This window comes from Gadus chalcogrammus, chromosome 16, assembly GCF_026213295.1.
Source record: "Gadus chalcogrammus isolate NIFS_2021 chromosome 16, NIFS_Gcha_1.0, whole genome shotgun sequence".
NCBI classification, from domain to species: Eukaryota; Metazoa; Chordata; class Actinopteri; order Gadiformes; family Gadidae; genus Gadus; species Gadus chalcogrammus.
The window spans coordinates 25,882,953-25,900,181 of record NC_079427.1 but is presented as its reverse complement, the minus strand read 5'-3'; the positions used below and the strand labels follow the sequence as shown (position 1 = coordinate 25,900,181).

The 17,229-nt window shown below is 46.0% G+C and overlaps 1 protein-coding gene across 5 annotated transcripts in view; it reads left to right on the top strand.

The window, feature by feature from the left end:
- Window positions 1-17,229, top strand: part of sidt2 (SID1 transmembrane family, member 2) — a 29,075-nt gene that overhangs the window by 10,232 nt on the left and 1,614 nt on the right. The window contains exons 8-25 of one of the 5 annotated variants that reach the window (XM_056611597.1): window positions 609-702; window positions 3,152-3,210; window positions 3,711-3,722; window positions 4,954-5,028; window positions 7,968-8,045; window positions 9,153-9,268; window positions 9,521-9,594; window positions 10,235-10,301; window positions 10,424-10,497; window positions 10,706-10,829; window positions 11,369-11,486; window positions 13,029-13,165; window positions 14,564-14,672; window positions 14,824-14,900; window positions 15,013-15,059; window positions 15,278-15,383; window positions 15,644-15,754; window positions 17,102-17,215. In XM_056611597.1, the coding sequence (XP_056467572.1) occupies window positions 609-702; window positions 3,152-3,210; window positions 3,711-3,722; window positions 4,954-5,028; window positions 7,968-8,045; window positions 9,153-9,268; window positions 9,521-9,594; window positions 10,235-10,301; window positions 10,424-10,497; window positions 10,706-10,829; window positions 11,369-11,486; window positions 13,029-13,165; window positions 14,564-14,672; window positions 14,824-14,900; window positions 15,013-15,059; window positions 15,278-15,383; window positions 15,644-15,754; window positions 17,102-17,215 (1,592 nt within the window). Of the gene's footprint in view, window positions 1-608; window positions 703-763; window positions 775-3,151; window positions 3,211-3,710; window positions 3,723-4,953; window positions 5,029-7,967; window positions 8,046-9,152; window positions 9,269-9,520; window positions 9,595-10,234; window positions 10,302-10,423; window positions 10,498-10,705; window positions 10,830-11,368; window positions 11,487-13,028; window positions 13,166-14,563; window positions 14,673-14,823; window positions 14,901-15,012; window positions 15,060-15,277; window positions 15,384-15,643; window positions 15,755-17,101; window positions 17,216-17,229 lie in introns of those variants that run through there. The other 4 variants (XM_056611598.1, XM_056611600.1, XM_056611599.1 and 1 more) reach the window with 4 other exon arrangements.

Below are 17,229 nucleotides of genomic sequence, written 5' to 3'. Positions count from 1 at the left end.
CGACTATTGATTCATAACCATTCCGTTCAGTGTAATTTGTCCTCTATCTTAGACCAAGGAATTCACAACGGAGAAAGACAACTAGCAATGATCAGGAAGCATTGTTTTTTTGACTGAGGCAGAAAAAAAACAACCTGTAGCTTTTTCACACTATCGTCATTGACCTCACACATCATGTATACACATTTCTGTATCTCTGTGCCTCACTCATCAACAAATGATTTGGTTGAATGAACTTGAATTTAAAAGTAATCCCATAGAGCCAATCGTTAGTAGTTACCAGTGTAAAGACCCACATTATTGAGATGAGGGCGGGACGTGGCTCAGGAGGTAGAGCGGGTGGCTGTAAACCGGAAGGTTGCTGGTTAGATCCCAGACTCCTCCTAGAGTGTCGAGGTATCCCTGAGCCAAGACACCTCACCCTGACTGCTCCTGACGAGCGGGCTGTCGCCTTACATGGTGGACACTGCCATCGGTTTGTGAATGTGTGCATGAATGGATGAATGTGAGGCATAATGTTAAGCGCATTGAGTGGCCACTGGTTAAAAAAGCGCTGCATTTACCATTTACCATGAGCTATGTTTATGACCACGCCGTGTTGTTTTCAGCGGAGGTTTACGTGATGGGCATGCTCTTCTGCCTGGGCATCTTCCTCTCCTTCTACCTGCTCACCTTCCTGATGGCCTGTCTGGACAACAGGAGGTACGCACACTCTCTCTTCAGTCAGTCTGTTGTATCCTAGCAACACCCGGCACAGTGTCTGGACAACAGGAGGTACGCAGCCTCTCTCTTCAGTCAGTCTGTTGTATCCTAGCAACACCCGACACAGTGTGGGTCTCTAGAACGAAGGACAAAACTGTGCATGCTCGTAGCATGCAGTTTTTTCCTTTTTTCTGGAATCAAAGTGGGGTACTAGTACCCACGGGGGCACCTAGATGTATCTAGGGAGAAGAAATCTGTGCTTTACCTTCCCAAACAGTCCTGTTGCTGACTGAAGTCCCAGTACCAGAGATGTATGCAGCAGTGGAGACTTCTCCAGTGAGGAGAAGGAGGAAGATCCTCCTTAACATTGTTGAGAATAACAAAAGTAGATTGTCGAGACTACTTTAATGAATTAATGCCCTTAAATAGGACTACTTCAATGCCTCTGTATACATTATGTTTGTTTCCCTGGGTAAAGGGGCATTAGCACTCCCTATCGCCTATTGACAATTACTTCAGGGAGGACGTTCCTCCCTCAGCCTCCGTTGACTCCCATTAATTTCCCCGAAAGTGTTGGCGGCCAGTGAATAACATGAGGTTCAATGAGAGAGAGGAGGAAAGTCCTCCTCTGAGTGGGTGTGACTAGCTAAGGGATCTGGATCCCGCCTACGTTTATTCACGAATAGGCTGAAGCGCTGGTTGCGCTATGAACCAATAAGCAGGAGCCCTGGCTGTGGAGCGTTTATCGCCTCAAGTCTATGGTACGAGAACGAACGAAGGGTGTATCGCCTCAAGTCTATGGTACGAGAACGAACAAACCCGCTCAGTCGAATGCCTCGTTTCCAACGAGTGGTGCGCTACTGTTCGTTGCGGTACAGTGCAGCTCTGTTCGCTTTCATTGACGTTTCCGTAGCCCGCGGCCGGTCGGCTGAGCCCGCGGCCAGGGTGCGGAGCCCGTGGCCGGGCTGGGCTACCCGCGGCCGGCCTGCGAAGCCCACGGAGAAAGAGATTGTTGCCTGGGATTGTTGTTTGGGATTGTCTCCCGCCACGGGGCTCCAACGCCGCCCGGCAGCGGGGCTCGGGCGGGAGACAATCCCGGGCAACGATCCCTTTCTCCTCTTCAGGGACTTCAGGGAGTCAAAGCCAAAGTTCCTCTCCCCCCAATTCCTTCTCAACCTTGGCCGAGATAACCCCCACTACAAGTCTCGTTCTGGAAGTACCAGAGACATCAGAGAACCCGACGCAGTGTAGTCTTTTCACCAAACGGGAGCTTTACGCAAACATTACCATATATTGCGTGTTATGTGCCATAACACTAACAGCAGAACGGTTATCCAAATAACAAAGAAGTGTACTGTACAACACTTGCGTTACAGTGTGTGTATTCACACACACACACACACACACACACGCATGTGGCGCTCGCAAGGTTGTAGCTCATTGTCTCATTGGCGGGCCAATATCTCTGGGCGGGCAATGCAGAAAAAGGGGAGGTAACCTGTCCCCTTATGATGACATATGGGGCCAGATTCCTAATCGGTGCGTCCAAGCTTTCATTTTTTCAAAGGCGGAGCAGGATTCCTAGTGCTCGTTTTACACCTAACGACATTTCCAACTACTGGGGACCATAGGCAGGCTAGGGGAACTCATATTAATGAAAGCGAAATCCTTGGAAATATTGGGTGGGACAAACACTACCGTTTTGAACTTTGTGTGAAAGTAACGCCTTTGACACATGTAACCAATCACAACGATGTTTATGTCCACACGCAAATGAAAACAAAACTCCTGTCATACATTGCTATTCATCGCCTTATGTAGAATAAGTTGACATCGCTCCCTAATATTATTGTCGATCTTTCTCTTATTCATATGTTAGGGGGAGGGAGTTCAGGGTTTCCGAAGATGTTATTTTGGTGTTATGGGTCAATGTATTTGCATGCCTGTTAAATTTTTGTTCATGAAGCAGAATTAACTACAGAAACATGTTAGTGAGCTGTCTGTGATGCTGGGTACTCGGTAGGATGTGATTGGGTCACAGAGAGCACCTGACGGTTAAAGATCCCATATCATGCTTTTTTAGGGTTAATAATTGCATTTGGGGGTACTACTAGAATAGGGTTACATGCCTGTATGTTAGAAATACCCCTTATTATTCCCACAATGTTCATCTCTGCAAACCAATTTCAGCATATTTTAAAAATGGTCTGTTTTGTATCTTGTAAGGCCTTTTAGATTTTTCTAGCTTAAAGCTTAAAGAAGTTTGAAGTTTGGGAACCACCGACCTAGAGAGGCACACTGCTCGGGTGATGCCCAGATACAATGACCTACGCTAGTGCAGACCACTGCATGGACCCCACATCCACACCTACGATTGTGTTTTTATCCGCCTTTCACGTCGTGCATCGAGGTTCACTGATGCGCCACTGTCCTTCGTGCTTGTGTTCAGGGCGAACAGGAAAAGAGAGCTGCTGGTGCATCCCCCTGACATGTCGCCTGCAGAGACAGGTAGGGCCACCGCACACGCTCCACCCAGCACGGCTCCTGTAGACTGTAGAGGACGTATCAAACGCACCCTGTGTGTCTGGGGGAATTTTACAGTATCTACAATTCCCTGTATTTGCCTATGAATTAATTCCCATTGACACAATCAGGCATGGTGTCCGACTGAGATGTTAATAGTTAAACTCGTATGTATTTGAAAATGGTGTTTTGAGATTATTTTGCAGATTATTCAGTAATAACTTCTCATGATGTTTATTTTTGATAATGAGCCATATTATGACTATTGATTATTTGTTCATACAATGCAAATGAGGGCAAACAAACTATAATGGGTACCAAAATGCATAAACGTGTTCTCAGCACATCAAATGTTTTTATGTTGCAAAAAAGAAACCAATGTTGTGAAGCATAACAGTTTCTAGTGTCCTTTTGATCCCTTGTTGCCTATCCTTTCTGAATACAAATCTTTCCTTTCTCTGCCTCATGCGATTACTGGTGTGCAGCCTCTCTACTTGGTAAGACTGGAGACGGCATAATAACATTGTTTAGAGGACTCATTATTTGCCTGCTATTCTTTTATTTCTTCCATCTGCAAGCGCGCACACACACACACACACACACACACACACACACACACACACACACACACACACACACACACACACACACACACACACACACACACACACACACACACACACACACACACACACACACACACACAGGCTCTTTAAGCATGTGGAGGAGTGGTCCTGCATGCACATCAAGAGCGACCAATGTTGAAATTCTTAAATACAGAGAGCAGACTTGGGTTGCCTTAAGTTTATATTGCAATACAGGAGGAACACGTTCACAAGCCGTTCAGGAGTGTCCCTCCCCTGGTTAGGTGAATATTATTGACACAAGGTCCTCACAACACATAAAGATCTAAGCATATATGTGCCTGGCCTTGTATACATTGCAGTTATCATTGTGGTTATCTTATGGAAACTAATCATATAGTTCCCAGCACTTTTATGAGTCTAAGCAATACTTTTTAAAGGATAAACTACCACTTTAATATTATTACACCTAATGTTAATATTTCCAATACACATCTGTGCTGTCACTCTTTCCGAATGTATTTTAATATCACAGAGTGATCAGACACCAGCCTTCCTCTGCTTTCCGACGGTGTGATCCCTCCTATAGTTCAGCTTGTCTTTGATCTGATGCCTCTGCGCACTTCTTTTTATAAATACATTTTCAATAGAAGTTGAATAAGAATAACCAAACGTGCTCCTTCTGTTTCACAACTATAAATACCACAATGTCATTGATTTGCTTTGGCATTGCATCCTGGCACGTTTACCGTCCACATGCTGCTCTCACCATCCATCCCCTCCCGTTTTTTGGATCTCAGTAACTTGATTTCATCTACAATCTACGCTACAATCCATGCTGTCCATATACAAGTCAGTGCAAGCATGTGGGGCAAGCATGGGCGGCATGTGGCTCAGGAGGTAGAGCCGGTCGGCTGGTGACCGGAAGGTTTCTAGTGTCGAGGTGTCCCTGAGCGAGACGCCTCACCTGGACTGCTCCCGACAAGCTGGCTGTCGCCTTGCATGGTTGACACCGCCGTCGGTGTGTGAATGCGGGAATGAATGGGTGAATGTGGGGTAATATTGTGAAGCGCTTTGAGTGGCCACTCTCTCTAAATGCCGTCTATTTACCACTTACTTCTGTTTTGTATGACATGTGTTTAAGGTCACCCGTGTGTCTCCTTCTATCCTCCACATGCAGGAAAGACTCCAGCCTCTCCATACGAGTACGGCTCCTTTGGTGAGTATTGACTGTCTGTGGTGTTGTGGACGGATGGAATAGGCCTTGTTCATCTACCTAGTGTTTGAAACACTAGCCGAGCGGGGGAACTGAATGCAAAAGTGTGGACAGCAATCGTTTTAATGGGACAGTGAATGTAGAATACAAAATAATACCACCAAGACGTGCATGAGGTGACAAGGGGAAGGAGTTCAGGGTTTCCTAAGATGTTATTTTTGCGTAGCTTTGTCTAATGAGGAGACTACTGCAAAGGAGAATGTAGTTTGCGATCTGTATGTTACACGTTTTGAGCTACGAAACCGAACAACAGATTCAGTTTAATGACAACAAAATGCAGATTAATTTCTGCTAAAATCAAACCGATTGTCTCACACACACACACACACACACACACACACACACACACACACACACACACACACACACACACACACACACACACACACACACACACACACACACACACACACACACACACACATTTCAATGTCTTTATTTGTGTCCGCATTTATAAAATACATTGCAAGGGCACAAATATTTTCAGTTGCTTTTGATGCCCTACATCCTCGAAACAACATGTTGCAGTACTTGAGTCAAACATGCACAGAATAGACAATACGTACACATGAGCTTATTCTGCACACAGTCTGTTATCAGACAGAGAAAATCTATGGGTACAGAAAACACCTCCTCCTCCAAATAGCTTGGCTGCCTATAATGGCAGCTAGCAATATGTTGCAAGCTGCTTGGCTTTACATTTGGACAACCTCATAATTCTCAAGCCTCTGACCACCAGCCTGTGGACATGACCTAGGCTGCCGAAAATAAAAACGATAAGATGGCATTTATAGCCTAAATGTATGATAGCTTGCACTAATGGTTGGTATTTAACTTGTTTAGTAAGGAAAGCTTCCTCTAAACTTGAGTCAAAAGTGCAACCAACTTCCCATAGGAAAACCTCTCTGTTATTCTCATCAATCACAATGACTTCCGGTGTATTTGCTGTTATACCTTTAAATACATGGGGGTCATTGCATTGGAACATTTCTGGTTTCACACATGAATGTTTGTAGAACAAAACAGAGGAATAAAACATGGGTGACACATCTTTGGTGATAATGTCAACAATCCTGTCATGCCTGGCTATGTATAGTCCTTGGTAAACATTACAACCGTTTAAAATGTGGGACATAGACTCTATGGTCTGACGCTGTCCATGGTGTAGACAGTGAGAGTCATGATTATTGGGATACCAGATGGACAGATTCAGTTTAGTTGGCAGCACCTGGAGGCGAGCCTTTATCGTAAAGATTAGGATTTCCTCATCGATATCTGCATTTTTTAGAATTGAGTGGGACACAGAGTGATCAGCTGACTGGAGGCAGGCAAGCTTCCCTTGCAACCTCAGTCCTGTCCAGCGCTCCTTTCTCTCTTGCTCTCTGAGCGTTAGAAGGTGCGCGCGCGCGCCGATGGTGGGGAGCACGCTGGATGTTCCGTCGCGGCTCACTGTTGCGCGCACATTTATTGACAGGTCCGTGATCACAGACTTGGAGACGCTCACCGTCTCGTTGTCCGCCCTTTTCCACTCCAGGGAAACACCAGTCCAGTCACACAGGTCGTTCAGATCGGGCCAGTCAGAGTTTACGCCAAACCCTGGTGCATTGGTGTCCAGTTTACCACTGGGCTTCTTTTTAAACCCAAGGAAGCTGGGGAGGTCGCTCGTTTTCGGGACCTTGCGCCGCTCCAGGTCGAGAATGAGCGAGGCTCTGGTGATCCCTCTGACTGCCTGATCGTCGCTGTTAAGCATGTTTAATAAATGGGCAAGGCGTGTGTAAATATATGTCCATTCAATGTCTGTTATCCCCAGCCCCCCCTCCCGCTTACTGTGAAAAATGAAGTCACGGGTTGTGTGTGTGCTCATGCCAAACCACTCTCTCACTCGTTGTACAGTTTTGTTGTTGAGTTCGTACAATACCTTCTTTGGTATGTGAACATTGGAGAAGAGATGGTGTATTTTGGCCAGAGCAATCTGCCCGATCGCCTCCAGTTTCATAACCAGAGGGAGAGGAGAGGAGTGTATCATGTCCAGCCTGGCCATGTAGTCTGTGACAATCTCGTCTACTTGCGCTGTCCACTCCCCGGCGATATTGAATTTATGGCCGAGGTAGCTGTATGTTTCGTGGCGCGCAAAGACTCTGATTGGTACATTGTTTATTGTGAATGTTGGGATTGTGTCTGATTTGGCATGATACCAGCGATTGCCGCCACTCCTCCTCTCGTAAAAGACAGCACATTTTGATTGGTTCACCTGTAGTCCAGACCACTCTAAAAAAGAGTCAGTCCTGGAAAGCATGTCTTTTATAACGCCTTCGTGTCGGGAGCATACGACCACGTCGTCTGCGTACCCCTGCACGGGGTTGGGGGAGTAGGTGTTAAGGGGCGCACACTGGCACATCCACCGTATCCATCCATTGATTGCCATCACAAAGTTCACCGCGCTCCACGGGCAGCCCGTTTTTATACCCAGTTGTAATGGGATTGGGTCATCACACACACACACACACACAATCACAAACATACACACACACACACAATCACAAACATACACACACACACACAATCACAAACATACACACACACACAATCACAAACATACACACACACACACACACACACACACACACACACACACACACAAACACACATTGTCACACACACACACACACACATTGTAACACACACACACACATTGTAACACACACACACACACACACACACACACACACACACACACACACACACACACACACACACACACACACACACACACACACACACACACACACACACACACACACACACACTTTGTCACACACACAGACACACACACACACACACACACACACAAGAACCAATGAATTCACTCTGTTCTCCCCCAGCTGACAACGGGAGCACGCTGAGCTCTGAGGCAGTGACGGACAGTGCCACATCCACAGACAACAACTACGGTTACCTGGGTAGGACACGCGCTACATGCTGTCTGCACACGCACACACACACAATGTTGTTAATGTTTGCTGCGTTGTCATCCATGGGCATTTAGCCTCGCAAAATGATGAGAGAATATTAGGATGGCACTCGTCACATTGTGCTCTAGGTGCATTCTACAAATAGTTTCATGTTTGTGAAACAATTCATAAAGAGGGTGTTCATTCATTATCCTATTATGAGTTCCTGTAACCTCGAAGGGTGATACCTAAAATAATCAGCATTGGTGGCTCTGACGTAATCTTGTCATTAATGACATTAAGGGTCCTACTTAAATCTGAAAGCATTTTTGTGAATTTATTTCTCCAGTCATGGTATTTATCATGATTCAATGCTTCAAGATGCAGGAGATAACTTTTATTTTGGGTCATTTACTGTCTTCCCGCTCCCTACCCATACTGAACCAGTATGGGTATCGGTCCACTGGGTTGTATTCATGTTAAAATGAAACTCATTCTTTATTTCAAGTGTTCATCTCTCCCCTATCGTATGTTTTAAACCATGTGGTATAGTTGAATATCACTCACACACCAGCTGTTCCTGGTCCCTCACGCTCCCTCCTGACGTCGTGGGGACGGCTTCTCTCGGCCACGGTCCCTCATTTGTTGTGTTTATTGTTTTTGTTCTTCAGGACGGGAGCCTTTTAAACGCCGAACAATTATCTCTCACCTTCACCACATAGCCGTCAACATCGGTGACCCCCTCACTCCCTCACTGCCTCGAGGCCCGCCCCCTTAATCAGTCCAATCACCGCACCTCCTTAATCTGCACCAACCAATCCCCCTCCAGAGCAATCTCCTTCATGTGTGTAATTCAAATCGGGTCAAAGGGCGTCAAAATGACCTCCGACATAATCACGACTCGGAATCAAGCGTCGATCAACCAAACTGAGCAAATTGAGGTTGTGAATTCATGCAGACGGGATGTTTTAATTCAACATAAACCAATCCTCTGTCACCCCGCCCAGGGCAATGATCCCGCCTCCGATGGGTGACCTATGACCCCTGTACTCCAACGCCCTGGGTCTTAACTGTGTGTATGTGTGTGTGTGTGTGTGTGTGTGTGTGTGTCCTCAGAGCGAGCTCTGGACAGTGTGGGCCGGAGCCGGGCGGAGTCTCTAAGCTCGGTGGAGGAGGACGACTACGACACGCTGGCCGACATCGACTCGGACAAGAACATCGTACGCACCAAGGTCCGCCCCCTTCCTCCCTAGCAGAACAACAAAAACCCTGTTTTTGTTATGTTTTTGTGTGTGTTAGCAATAGTGTGTTCTGGGTTATTGTCTCGAGCGTCCACATGTCCACCTCCTGCAGGTGGTCATGTTGTTGTGACGGAGATCGCTCTCGATCATCGAGTATTGAACGCCACTCTCGGCTGCTGCGAGATCCAACGGACCGTTTCAGCGGTCGGGGTTGACGGAGGCTTCTTCTTCCCTGTACCACAGAAGTTCCTGTACGTGTCCGACCTGTCCCGCAAAGACAAGAGGGTCCTCAGCAAGAAGTATCAGATCTACTTTTGGTAAGGAGGCCTTGTTGAGCATTTGACCCCAGAGCCACACAGAACAGCGGTCGCTTTTTTTTCTTCTTTTTTGGGATAAAACCACAAAGCTTTTTGATGAAGGGCTTGACATGTACATTCTCTTTTCCACCTATGTTTCTCTGGTTACGGGGAGAGAATCAAACACGATTCGAGATGAGAGAGCGTGAGCTTTTGAGGAGAAAAACACAGCAACAATTCTTGTATGGATTGTTGATTTATCTTTATGGGGCTACATTTCCCGGTACACATAAGACGCCACATTCCCCACAGCAAAAGTCCAGTCTGCTGTGATTGGTCAGCACGCTCTCTCTGTTGCAATTGGTCTTACGCAATTGGTCTAAGTTGTAAACACTGCGGGTAGCCGGAAGGTGGCACTTCTGCACGTCAGCCCCGCCCACTGCAGTCTGACGTCACTACATTTCGGAATTACAGTTTGAGCGCTAACGAGCTGTTTCACACACGTATTGAGCGGCGTTCTCGGGGCGTGAATACTCTCCCTCGCTCGGCCTTGGGAGTTTTCTAGCCTAGCATACGTCAAACATGTATGCATACTTTATTAACAGTCTAAAGCAAAGGGAAAAGCATGATACCACCCCTTTAAAGTGTCCGTCTCCATCAGGAACATCGCCACCATCGCCGTGTTCTACGCCCTGCCTGTGGTCCAGCTGGTCATCACCTATCAGACGGTACGGCGCCGCCAGCCACCGCCGCCGCACCTCCATCCACCTTATGTGGCCGTGGGCTCTGGAGAGAATAAAACAGCTGTGGTAGTAACTCTCTCCCTCTGCCCCTCGCTCCCTGGATTCAGGTTGTGAACGTCACAGGAAACCAGGACATCTGCTACTACAACTTCCTGTGCGCCCATCCCCTGGGAGCGCTGAGGTGTGTGTGTGTGTGTGTGTGTGTGTGTGTGTGTGTGTGTGTGTGTGTGTGTGTGTGTGTGTGTGTGTGTGTGTGTGTGTGTGTGTGTGTGTGTGTGTGTGTGTGTGTGTGTGTGTGTGTTAGCAGTAGTGTGTTCTGGGTTATTGTCTGGTGCGTCCACTTGTCCACCTCATGCTGTTGTTTCCCCCCCCCCCCCCCCCCCCCTCAGTGCGTTCAACAACATCCTCAGTAACGTTGGTTACGTGCTGCTGGGCCTCCTCTTCCTGCTCATCGTCCTCAAGCGAGACATCGTCCATAACCGCGCCATGTTCCGCAACGACCTCAATGCACTGGTGAGGCCAAGGACTGCTTGTACACACACAAACGCACGCACATACACACACGTAGGCACACACACACACACACACACACACACACACACACACACACACACACACACACACACACACACACACACACACACACACACACACACACACACACACACACACACACACACACACACACACACACACACACAAATACAGATACACACACACACACACACACAAATACAGATACACAGAGCCTTATACACACACACACACAGACGCGCACGCACATACACACACATACACACATACAGCCACATACACACAGCTCCCTAAAGACACACGCACCCACATACACACAGACACACAAATACAGAGACATATACACAGCTAAATACACGCACACACACTCACATGTCGGGGTCACGATTAGATTCTAAACGATTCCCACATAGATTCTCATCCTTTAAGAATTAATTTTTGTAAGATGTGAATCATTTCAGAATAATAGACCATAAGAATCACGATTCTTACATTACATTTTTTCCACTCCCCTTCAGGAGTGTGGCATCCCCAAGCACTTTGGGCTGTTCTACGCCATGGGCACGGCCCTGATGATGGAGGGGCTCCTCAGTGCCTGCTACCACGTCTGCCCCAACTACACCAACTTTCAGTTCGGTAGGTTTACTGATCCAGAACCCCCGACCGCCATGTTTAAACTAGGGCTTGGAATCACCGAGTCCCTCACCATACGATACGATACGCGATACGCGATACACGGCCCCCGATACGATCATTCTGCAATCATCTTCTGTTCAAGTTTCCTTCATTCATGGAAGCAGGGAAATCTGTTTAGAGCCCCTTATTTTATTAATTAAAATATAAATATTTGGGGATATATTTCCTGTCTAACTCTTCAGGTATAAAGTATAAAAATGCAAAGAAATTCTTATTTATTTATTTATTTTAATAGAAAAATATTAGATCGATATTTGATTGCCGGTGTTTCGATTCTCGTATCGAACGAAGAAGGCTGATGATTTATCCCCGTATGGGATTTTTTTTACAACCCCTAGTTTAAAGCCTTCTGTTTAGTGGTCTGCCTCCGCTCTGCTGTCTGGTGCGTTAGCTAGGGACTGTTTATGAGATGTGTTTCATAGAGGGTAATATATACACCACAACGCAACCACCACCCCCCTGTATCTCTGACCCAGAGCCAGAGGGCGCCGCCGTCATCACGTACTCGTCATCACGGTGATAAGTTGTAGCTTATCTGGGAAGGACTTTAACCTTCCCATTATCCTTATGGTTGCTAGATTAAAAAAAAAAAATATATATATATATATATATATATATCACTGATGATGTGTCCGGAGGCATCACTAGATGTATGTACACATTATTTTATTTTATTGTCATTATTTTAATTTTGCAAAGGAGGGTCAAAGGAATTGTTTCCTTAATAATTTGTTATAAACTAATGTTTTACTGGGTGATTCAAGTTCAGGTAAAAAAGATGAAGGTTTAATTTTGAAATAAAACTGACACATTGAACCGGCATCTTTAGTTTATTGAACACCGGTATGAAAGTAACCCTTTTGAATGCTATCTTTAGAAACCTATGGCTCACTGACCACAAGGTGTTACCTTCACTTCCACTTTGTAGAGAAGCATCTTCACATGTTTTATTCACATTACCTAAGACCAGGCAATTTCTATTCCTGTTTCATACATCCCTTACTAAAAAATCTCAAACCTGCACCATCTACGCTCTACAATCAGTGACCTCTAGTGGCTCCAGTTGGAGCCACAGTTAAAAGCTATATGGTCAATGGACTGCATTTATACAGTGCTTTTCTAACCAATGGCCACTCAAAGTGCTTTACAGTATTTCCTAACATTCTCACATTCATCCACATATTCACACACCGACGGTGGTGTTAAACATGCAAGGCGACAGCCAGCTCGTCAGAAGCAGTTAGGGTGAGGTGTCTTGCTCAGGGACACCTCGATACTAGGAGGAGCCGGGGATTGAACTGGCAACCTTACCGCCCCGTTATCATTTTCAGGTCTGAGATTTCCCCATGATTTGGATAAATATTCCCTGGATGGTTCGTTTCATGGACAGGAAACCTTCTCACTCAATATGCTTTGACTAAAAGAGCTGCATTAGGGAAGTTCCAGACTTGAACCTCCATCCCTCCACTCTGCTATTTGCAGACACCTCCTTCATGTACATGATCGCGGGGCTGTGCATGCTGAAGCTGTACCAGAAGAGACACCCCGACATCAACGCCAGTGCCTACACCGCCTACGCCTGTCTGGCCGGGGTCATCTTCTTCTCTGTGTTGGGAGTGGTAAGCTGGACCACACACACACACACACACACACACACACACACACACACACACACACACACACACACACACACACACACACACACACACACACACACACACACACACACACACACACACACACACACACACACAAATAGACACAAAGACACAAAGACACGCGCACACAGACACAAAGACACGCACACACAAACACAGACACACACACACACCCAAAATGGTGAATAATCCAGATTTTGTAGACATGGGTATTGAATGTCCTCTGCAGCATATATGTCTAGCACGAGGATGATTTATCAGGTGGACAAGAAGATATGAATATGTAACTTTCACAGCTCCCCCTTAAAGGTCCCATGACATGCAATCAGGTGTGAGTGTGATTAGCCGTTACAAGCCGTTTTGAAAATTTGCCCCTTATGTAGTGATGGGAATAACGGCATTATAAATAACGGTGTTACTGACGGCGTTACTTTTTTCAGTAACGAGTAATCTAATTGATTGCTCTTCCCATCATTATAACGCCGTTACCGTTATTTCCAAAAAATGCGGCGCGTTACTATAATTGAAGCTGTTAATTCTGCAGACTAACTTGATCTCTCTCTTTACTGTTCTTCCTTGGTTAGTGGGCATGAGACAATCGCATTAATGATAACGATTGCCTGAGGTAGAGTAGAATGTCACGGTAAGCCAATCAGAGGTAGAGTTGGGCGGGTGTTGTTTACACAATCGAAAGCACGCAGAGTTGGACACAAAACGACACAAGTGAGTGAACGTGAAACAGGAATGCCGAGCCCAAATAATCCAAAAACAGCCTCCTTTAAATGGAAGTATTGCCATTACTTTTCCCTCCAAGAAATTAAAGGAACGAGTGTAATCGTGAAATGCACATTATGCTCTGGACAAGTGCCTCTCCACGTCGGTGTCAATTCATTCAAACATCTTTCAATGTTGCATGCTTCCGTACATGAACATGCACATGTAGTTTGAGTTCCGTTAAAGAGTGGTGGTGGTCATTTAAAAATCTACTTGAAAGTAATGCAATAGTTACTTTCCACAATAACTACTTAATTTTATAATTCTATAATAATCAAAAAAACGGAGTAACTACTTTAGTTACTTTTTGGGAGAAGTAACTAGTAACTGTAACAATTACTTTTTTTAAAGTAACTTGCCCAAAATTGCCCTTGTGACGTCACAAGTGGGCGTGTCCAACTTGTGTACTGTAGCAACATTTGCTACAGTCCACATTTCCAACACACACGCACATGTGTGTGAACATATTGAGCCTACTCCGGGGTTTGAGTGTGTTGGAGAGTGGAGGAGAGGGAGTGGGGGACTGGTGGACCCTGTCTGGATTGCGCTGATACCAACTGAATGTGTTTGTGTTTGTTGGTGCAGGTGTTTGGCAAGGGCAACATGGTGTTCTGGATCGTGTTCTCTGTGATCCACATCCTGGCCACGCTGCTGCTCAGCATACAGCTGTACTACATGGGCCGCTGGAGGCTAGGTGAGAGACAGAGAGAGAGAGAGAGAGAGAGAGAATTGTACCTATCTGATGATGAGAAATGATGTGCTTTTGATGTTAACATCACTAAACAATCTATTCTTGGTAACTTGTTCCCCCTCTGACCCACTCCACTGTTTTGTTATCATTTCAGACTCGGGCATCATGCGTCGCATCGTGAACGTCATCTACACGGACTGCATCCAACAGTGCACTGGGCCCATGTACGTGGTGAGTACCCAGTCCGGGCCACAGCTAATGTACTGCTTTGGCACAGATGGCCGCCGCCCACCTGTTGACCCAGTCCTGCTGCTTGTTGACCCCCTCCGTGTGTTGTTCTCAGGATCGTATGGTGCTGCTGGTGATGGGGAACATCGGCAACTGGTCTCTGTGAGTCTGTTTACGTTACTATATCAATGCATTTTATATTTGTTTTCATATGGTCATCTTTGTGACATTTACAATGTTTATGAGATCCATGATAATGAATGACTCTAACTCTGCTCCATTAATCCCTGTGTGTCTGTCTGGGTTCTCTCTCCCTCCCTGCCTCCCTCCCTGCCTCCCTCTCTCCCTCCCTGCCTCCCTCCCTCCCTGCCTGTCCACAGGGCCGCCTATGGTCTCATAGCGAGACCCAATGACTTTGCCTCCTACCTGTTGGCCATCGCCATCTGCAACCTGCTGCTTTACTTTGCCTTCTACATCATCATGAAGGTGACTGTGTGTGTCTGTGTGTGTGTTTATTCATGAATCGTCTGTGGTTACGGACCCAAATTTGCCAGCATACTTGATAAATGGGAAATTGAAGTAATAATGGCGTGTCCAATTTACATATCCAATAGGAGAGTGATACTGTGAAATAACATTTGTTATTTCACAGTATCACTCCAACAGTTGTGGAGATCAGTGACTGAGTGTGTGTGTGTGTGTGTGTGTGTGTGTGTGTTTTTGTGCGTGTGTGTGTGTGGCTACAGCTACGGAGTGGCGAGCGGATCCAGTGTTTGGCGCTGGTCTGTATCCTCTTCACAGCCGTCGTGTGGGGCTTTGCACTTTTCTTCTTCTTCCAGGGCCTCAGCACTTGGCAGGTAGAAACACACACACATACACACACACACACGTTGGGCCCTATTTTAACAGTCTGAAACGCAAGTGAGAAACGCAAGTACGCAAGTAGCTTTGTGGGCGGTTCTATGGCAATGTTGCTATTATACCGGCGATAAATGAATCTTGCGCCCGACGCAAATCTAAAAAGGGTTGCCCTGAAGTAACCTAATTACCCGTAGGTGTGGTTTGGGCGTAACGCGCAATAAATCAATGCGAGTGCCGTCTCCCATCCCCTTTAAGAGCCATGAGCGCATTTGAATCTGCCAAGTTTATATTTTTACAGCGCGTTTGCAGTCTCCGATGAGACGCATGCTCATGTGGTCATGAGATGCATGGCCACATAAATTTCAAACTTCAAATGGCTCAGTTTATTGCCAAATAATATGGCCTAATTCACACATGCAATAGCATTTTCTTCAGACAGCTTCAGAAATACCCCAGTCCTCAAATAAATTTCGGCAAAAAAATGAACACACATATGATATGCGGTAACCGTGGTTCTGTTTAATGATATACGCAATACATTAACAAACATAGTTTCTTACCAGTATTGTATGCATTATCGTTATCGACTTGTGTTCCCAATATGCATGTGTCCCATCGTTAATATACATTGCCATGGACTGTATTATGCGTTACGTGTTTAGTTTGCGTGTGTTTAAACAGATGGATGCACACACACCCACCCGCATTCCTTCATTATTTTTAACACTCACTCGCGGTAAAACAATGTTCTCTCCTAAAAGTTATGGGCTTGTACACGATGTCTGTGTCAAGAAAATATGTGCCTGCTGTACGGTGTTTGCAGATGCATTGATTGAAAAGTACAACTTATTACCGCTGTATCAGCTGTTCTTTCCCAAATAATTTACCAAGAATGTGTGGCTAGGGAGATGAGAGAAGCAAAGTGTATGTGCTAGGTGCACAAGCAACATTATGCATGCACCCTTAAAATAGCATCTGAACAACGCGCCACTGACTTTAAACCAGGTATTTCCTGGTTTGTGGCGGAATTGTTTTCTGAAACTGCAAAATAGCACCAGGGAACGTTTGCGCCAGAACACCCCTCCTGTCGCTGAACCGCCCCTTGGGGCGCAAGATCATTCCCTAATTTAGCGACGCATGCCTGTGGAGGGAAAAGAACGCTCCGCGCCAGTTGCAAACTAGCAACGACACATGCGTCAGTGTAGAAAGTCAATTGCGCTGGATGCAAGATAGGGCCGGTGTCTCATTTTGACGTAGAAATCTATTTTCCAGGGTGATGTCTTTTGAGCGCCATTGTGTAATTATGGGAGGTTTTTCTTCTATTTTTCTTTCCTCCCTGACAGAAAACTCCGGCAGAGTCGCGTGAGCACAACAGAGAGTGCATCGTGCTGTCCTTCTTCGACGACCACGACATCTGGCACTTCCTGTCCTCCATCGCAATGTTTGGCTCTTTCCTGGTACGGAACACGTA